Here is a 7,584-nt window from a genome sequence, read left to right on the forward strand (position 1 = left end):
GAGTGGAGCATCTGCCAGTGCAAACCTGCACTGGCTATTTAAAGAGCTCCCTGGTGAGGAAGGGCTCAGGCTTGGAGGACAGGGACAAGGTGGCCAAGAAGTCCTGCTCTGGACAAGCCTTTGCAAATGGAGCTCAGGGTATTGGACGCAAGGACAGGGCAAGGATGAGGGGCCAACCGTTCACAAGGTGACAGAGGGTGCAGGCAGGCAGAATACAAGAGGAAGTAGGGCCCCACCTGGGCAAAGGATTATTTATTCTCTTCAACTACAACTTGACAAGGCCACATGGCATCAGCCTAGCGTATCATAATAGTGCTTACATATACTGTGGTGGGTGGTGCATGTTTGTTATCTTCTCACTTTTCACATTTGCAATCCAAGAGACAAAGAGATTTTTTTTTAATTGTGAATTTTAGCTGTTATTTTAGATTGTCCAAATGTTCCCTCCACATCCAGTTAGTATGACAAAACACGGATTTCTAGCTTTGGAGAGGAGGCAAGGGTGTGATCAAGATGTGATATACTTTTCTAAACTGTATTTCAATCTTTATATTATTTTAGAACATGTATTCTCACTTACATGGTGTCAGTTTTACAACTTGATATAATTCCTTATACCTGATTCAGTGTAGAGCTTTGTATCCTTCTAAAACCTCATCTCACAGAAGCATGTTCTCTCAGGTTGAATTCTCCCAGAAGTAGACTCTAAGTTAAGGATTCAGATATAAGAGGTTTATTCAGGAAAGGCTCCCAGAGACACCAGTAAATAAATGGGAGGAGGATAGGGAAAGGGATTAAGCCCAGCAAGGGTGTGATTTCATGTAACGTCCCAGCCTCAGGCTGATCTCAAGGAAAGGGAGCTCTAGAGCATAAATTACGCCTCAGAGAATGTCCTTCCTTGAGGCAAGGGAGCTGGGTTTTTGACTCATAGCCCAGTCAGTCAGTGGCCTTGGCCAAGGGGAGTGGTGGGTGGGGTGACCATGGGGACAGAGAACTCCCAGACCCTGCTGGCTCTCCATATGGGCTGACTGGCTCCAGTACCAGGTCACAGGTGCCAGCCTTTAACCACAAAGCACTTAATTGGGATTGGGCACACAGAGCTGGCCAGAGACCCTAGAGGATCTGGGTGGCCACCAACAGTGCTGGCCATGGCGCAGCACCTCCCTTACTAGCCTGCACACCGCCCGGCACCAGTTACAGGTCTTTCATTACATTCTGCTGCAAGAGGAAATGAATAATATCTTTTGACAGTCCTGGGTTTGGCTTTTCATCATTCAAAGATATACTTCCTTCCTCCAGTGGATAGAAGTGGGTGTCCTTGGAATGCCTCTGTAAGACTGAGCAGCCGTCCCGGTTGAAGATGACCCGGGCCATTTGAAAACTGCGGAGAGCATACTTTTGGCTCTCCTGGCCTCTTAGTTGAGAGATTTTCTGAGACAGGCACTTGCAGACAGATGCAGAGAGTGAGTTCGCAGAGCCTGGCTGTGGATGGCCAAACATTTCATAGAATCTATCCAGGGATTTCCGAAGCTCATCATCCTCTTCCTTCTCTGACTGGCCTTTCACAGCCGGGTCAAGCCAGAAGTTCTCGGAGGCCCAGGAGTTATTGTGTTCTGTATTTAGGTTACTGGTATCTGCAAGACAAAACATATTCCAATACTCAAACACACAATCAAAAATATCAGAAAGCAAGCCAGGAGCAGATGATGTCTATTTTCAGTTCCACATGCTTACTGCTCCTGAGTAACTGGCAATGGGAAGAATCAGCTGATTTCAAAACCTGTTCTCACCATCCGGAGGTTATGCCACTTGCTTGCTCGCAACAAGAACATATTACTTGTGTGGACCAAGGATTCTTAGCCCGATGTCCCTGTATAGAAATTCAGGGTGCCGGTGAACTTGGATGGAAAAAATATACATATGTATGTAGTTACTTTCACTAACCACAACCTGAAATGAAGCATTTCCTCCCATGATGAATGTAGGCAGCAAATCACAGTATTAATAGTAGTACCTGTAACTTTGTCACCAATAGATCTCAGCTGTTACAGGAAAAACTTGGGACTGTAGTGCCCACCCCCAAACTGGGAAGGTGCTGAAAGACCAAAGAATAACATGGACAAGTCCAGCTTGATGAGTAGATGAGTTTATTAGGACTTATAAACAGGGCACTCCTGGATGGCAGCAGGATAGCTCCAGAGATCCGTGCGCGTGCACGATGGGACTGTTTTCCTTGGTAGGTTCTCAGATTCTCTCCGGGATATCTGAGTTTTCAAGGACACCTACTCCTCAGCTGGGCACCATGGCCTTGGTTCACTGCCCAGCCTTCAGGGTTTAAGCAGCAGACATATACTCTTAAGTAACCTGGTGGGGGACCCGTCACACTACAAAAACTATTTTCATATTATATAGTATGTCGAAGGTGTTTAAAAATATTTACACTATCACTATGCTATGGACTGAATTGTGTCCCCACAAAATTCACGTGTTGAAGCTGTAACCCCTACCATGACTATATTTGGAGAGAGGGATTTTTAGGAGGTAATTAAAGTTAAATGAGGTCTATAGGTAGGATCCTAATCTGATAGGATTGGTAACCTTATAAAAGGAGGAAGAGAGAAGGAGATTTCTTTTTTATTTCTATTTGCAAGCACTAAGGAAGAGCCATGTGAGCACACAGTGAGAAGGTGGCTATCTGCAAGCCAGGAAAGGAGCCCTCACCAGAAGCTGACCATGACAGACCCTGATACAAGCTTTTGGACCTCCTGCTCTTGGACCTCCATGACAGACCCTGATATAAGCTTTTATGCATCACTAGCTTTGACATTTCCCTGCCCCTACGAACTCAATCAGTAGCTATAATACACATATCTGTACTTGCCAGTGCTGAAGGAAGGTGCATGGTGCAGTGGGTGGAGCTTTAGGAAAGTAGGTAAGATTTTGGTTTGGGTGCTAATTTTGCTACTAGCTGGAAATGACACCTTGGACAAGTCATACAACCTTTCTGGGCTCCAACTTTCTGAACTTTAAAATGAGGATTTCACTAAAAAAATCTTTCTTCTAGAATGTCTATGGTAATATAAAGATCAGAGAAATAGATTATCCGAAAGTATCAGCACATTCTAAAAGAATATGGACATGTATTCTTTGAGTCACATGCAGGCCTACACATGGACAAGCATTCAACCATTCAACACATATTTACAGAAAGCTGATATTAACGCAACTCATTACAAGTTGTTGAAGATATACAGATGGATGCCGAAGACCATGTCCCTCATCTAAGGTACTTGGAACCTAAGTAGGAAGAAGAGACATTGTTACAGACATTACACAACTGAAATATAGTCACAGCATGTACATAGATATGAAATGATGTAGTGACATTAACTGGGACGCTGTGGACTCAGAGGAGACATGCAGTGCAAGGGTACCAGAATGAGTGCATGCTCCCTGTTCGGAGGAGGTGTCCTGCAATCTTATTCTGAAAGGACCATGGCAATAGAGAAGTAGGGTTGATGAACAAAGGCCAAGTGGCAAGAAGAAATAGAAACTAAATTTCTCCATGGCTGCTTCCAGTTCTCCTCCTCTGCCAGCTGGCCTTTCTTCAGCAGCCTGAGACCCAGCCTAGAGGCTCAAGGAGAGAGAGAACTCAGAGTGGCCAGGGGGGACCCAAAACAGAGACTACACTTTGTAAAGAATTCGATAGCAGGGGCAGTATTTCCGCTACACTAGTTTCCAGAAAGCTTAAAGCTATGTCCCAGGCCCCTCTTTTTTTTTTTTTTTTAAGGAATAGTAAAGAAACTTTTCTTGACCTTGCTATGCCCAGAGCTTCTGCCCAAGTTTTTCCCAACAACCCTATCACTAGACTGAAGCTTCCAGGATGGGTGGAAGGGGAGGGAGGCAGATGCTGGTCTCTTTCCGGTCCTGATGGCATAGAAGCAGCAGGAGAGGAGTTCTTGGCCTGTTCTCTTTAGAACTGCCAAGTTTGTGAAAACCAAGGAAGGACTGAGCTACTGTCCCAGACTGAAGTAGGCTAAAAACAGCCATGACAGCCAAACACAAAAAAAATTTTTTTAAACTGCGTCTTTTCATTGTAAAGCACATTACTGGGGCAACTGGAGAGCTGTGAATGGGGTCCAAGGATTAGACAGTAGTAACGCATCACTGTTAATTTCTTGGTTTTGATGATTTGATTGTATTTTAGAAGAGAATGTCCTTGTTTGTAGAAAAATCAGGAGTGGTGGCCTTCAGGCGAGCAAATCTCAAATAATTCATGAAAAGGGGCTCTTTGTTTTAAAAAATTGTTGTAAAAAAATTAAAACAAACCTCTGCGGGGACAGATGTTAAACCTTCCTTTGGTGGCCTACTTTAATATCAAGCAACCAAATAAGAAGCCTTAGCTCGGGTAGTTGCCTAACAAATCATGTTGCTGTAAGAAAGCTGAAGGGAGAAGGAGAGGGAATGGGGTCCCGTGATGGCAGGATGACGGGTCCCTTCCTCCCTTCTTCCCCGCAGATGACCTTGTCCTGGGTAGGGGTTGGGGGGTAGTGGCTGGAAGACAGAAGCTGGGAAGGGCCAATGGGGTGGGTGGGAGAGAGCAGGGGATCCCCAGCAGCAACACTGGGAAAGTTGAACCCCCGAAACTGTCCACTTATACAGAAAATGCCAAGCAACATGGCATGTACTTGTTAAGTAAATGGTCTTAAGTAACTCCATTACTTACTTAATGACTTACTAAGTAAGCCATCACTTAAATGACCATTAAGTAAATGGTCAGTGTGCTTTGATATGCAGGATTTTAAATTTTCATCTGTGTTTCATTTAATTTTAAAATTTTGAAATCCAGTGTCCACAAAAGAGCCTAAAAGCTAGCTGTCTCCTATATTTTTCATGCACATGTCAGGCAGTCTGCCAGTTGACTTCAGAGAAACAACCCTTCCCCTTCAGAAGACCAATGACATACAGGTTGAGTCATTTACTATGTCAGCTCTTTTGAACACTGCCTGCAGTCCATTTCAGTCTTTGATTTCCTTTTAAAATTTGCCTTACTACCAACTATAAAGCCTCCTCTCTAATCATGAGGCTGTTGTAGCTTTTTGGATGTCACCTTTTCTTTGCCAGCAAATAGAGCTAATTGCTCTTCCTTTCCTGATGTGCCCATGTGTGGAAAGAAAGATGGGTACTAGTCAGTTCCTGCTCAGTGATGCATCCTCACAGCTACATTCAAACCCCACCTTCTTCTCTCTGTTGGTGTATTCCAACCTTGTAGAACTGTCAAAGGGGGATAGCAGTGTCTTCAGGGAGAGTCTAGGGATGCTTTTGTGTCAGGGATTGCAAAGTGCTACTTGCATTTAGTGAGTGGGGTCAAGGATGTAAACATTCCACAGTGCACAGGACAAAGAATGGTCCTTCTCCCAAATACCAATAATGTCCCCCCACCCCTCTTCCCTCCCCTGGCTCAAAGGATGGATCTTGAAAGGAGTGGGAACTCAATGTTGAATCCTGCTGCACTATAATATTTGATTTGCCTTGAGCTCCCTAAGAGATTTTGCTGTTCCCATTCCCTGCACAGCACCCTTCTTGCTGGTACCTATTCGAGTTACGCATTTACCCTTCTCAAACCTTGAGATGGCTTTTTTACCCCACAATCGTTGAGGGGAAAAACCACTGGCCCTGGTCCTAATGATTCTGGTATTATTTAAATTGAATGGAACTTCCCTTTTTATTTCAATATATTTTCCATCATGAGTAGGATTTCTTTAGAAATTAGAAGAAGAAAAAGAGGAGGGCAGGGCTTGATATCACAATGCTTTTGCATGCATCCAATTGTTAAATTTTCTCTTTGCCAACAAGAAAACAGATAACATATACACACTTCAGATTCCTTTTGAGGTGAAGTCTTACTCTGTTACCCAAGATGGAGTGCAGTGGCATGATCTCAACTCACTGCAGCCTCCACCTCCTGGGCTCAAACGATCCTGTCACCTCAGCCTCCTGAGTAGCTGGGACCACAGGTGCATGCCACTATGCCTGGCTAATTTTTTGTACTTTTCGTAGAGATGGGGTTTGCCATGTTGGCCAGGCTGGTCTCGAACTCCTGGCCTCCAGTGATTTGCCCACCTTGGCCTCCCAAAGTGCTAGGATTATAGGCATGAGCCACCATGCTCAGCCTGATACTTGAGATTGTTATACACCTAAAAATATTTTTATATCTTTAGGAGTTGTAGGTGCTTATTTGAATTCAGGAGACAGTCAACTGGCATGGAGCACTTGAGATTAATGGTTGTGTTCTGCGAGAGATGCCATTAGCCTTTGGAAACCCAGATATCTAATGAGGGATTCTTCCAGAGAACTTTCCATGGCTATTTCTGTGGTTCATAAATGCACAGCAGGGTTTCATCTCTGTGAAACATTTTTGCTTTCAACTGTAACAGGTTTCTACTAAATAGATTTGATACTTAGAATTCTGCCTTCTACATGCATCTGAATCAATAGCCACCCACCCGCGCTGCTTGATTTGTCCAGAGTTTCTTTTACTAGCAACTGCTGATTAAGAGGCCATATGTATGGTTTTAAGGATATTACAGAGCTGAAAGAAATCCAAGACTTTTTTTTGCTTTGTTTTGTTTTGTTTTGAGACGGAATCTCACTCTGTCGCCTAGGCTGGAGTGCAATGGTGCGATCTTGGCTCACTGCAACCTCTGCCTCCGGGGTTCAAGCGATTCTCCTGCCTCAGCCTCCTGGCTAGCAGGGACTACAGGCGCCTGCCACCAAGCCTGGCTAATTTTTTGTATTTTCAGTAGAGACGGGGTTTCACTGTGTTAGCCAGGATGGTCTCGATCTCATGACCTTGTGATCCACCTGCCTTGGCCTCCCAAAGTGTTAGAATTACAGGCGTGAGCCAGGGCACCTGGATTTTTTTTTTATTTTTTATTTTTTTTTAGATAGGGTTTTGCTCGTTGCCCCCAGGTTGGAGTGCCATGGCGCAACCAGAACTCACCGCCTGAGCCCGCCTCCTGGGCTCAGGTGGTCCTCCCACCTCAGTCTAGAGTAGCTGGGTCTACAGGTGCACGCCACCACATCCGGCTAACTTTTTTGTATTTTTTGTGGAGAGGGTTTCGCCACGTTGCCCAGGCTGGTCTGGTCTCAAACTCCTTAGCTCAAGTAATCTGCCCGCCTCAGCCTCCTGAAGTGCTGGGATTATAGGTGTGAGACACGGCACCTGGCCAAGACTTAAGTTTTTAAAAATGAAAAAGTATCAGGATTTAAGGAAAGAAGGAGTATGTGGCTTATTCGGTTTCCTTCTATGCTGCTTGGATGGGAAGCTGTCCCTTTTTCAGGGCCCTGCATGACACAATCCTAAATTCCCAGGCCCCGCTTCCTTGGTTGGTCTGTTGGAGGCTCCCTGGGCTTGTGTGGCTCTAAAAATAGTCATGAGTCCCCTTTAAACTAATGTTCATAATTGACTCATATGTTTAAAACATTTTAATTTGGCCGGGTGTGGTGGCTCAGCACTTTGGGAGGCCAAAGCGGGTGGATCACCTGAGGTCAGGAGTTAAGAGACCAGCCTGGCCAACATGG

General features: G+C 44.8%; 1 protein-coding gene across 2 annotated transcripts in view; it reads right to left on the bottom strand.

The window, feature by feature from the left end:
* Positions 1 to 225: 225 nt before the first annotated feature.
* LOC105530505 (chromosome unknown open reading frame, human C20orf196) overlaps positions 226 to 7,584 on the bottom strand; it is a 163,629-nt gene continuing 156,270 nt past the window's right edge. For both annotated transcript variants that reach the window (XM_011968075.1, XM_011968076.1), the window contains one exon: positions 226 to 1,634. In XM_011968075.1, coding sequence (XP_011823465.1) covers positions 1,195 to 1,634 — 440 coding nt within the window. In that variant the 3' untranslated portion in view covers positions 226 to 1,194. The remainder of the gene's footprint in view (positions 1,635 to 7,584) is intronic.

This window comes from Mandrillus leucophaeus, unplaced genomic scaffold, assembly GCF_000951045.1.
Source record: "Mandrillus leucophaeus isolate KB7577 unplaced genomic scaffold, Mleu.le_1.0 Scaffold828, whole genome shotgun sequence".
Taxonomy (NCBI): Eukaryota; Metazoa; Chordata; class Mammalia; order Primates; family Cercopithecidae; genus Mandrillus; species Mandrillus leucophaeus.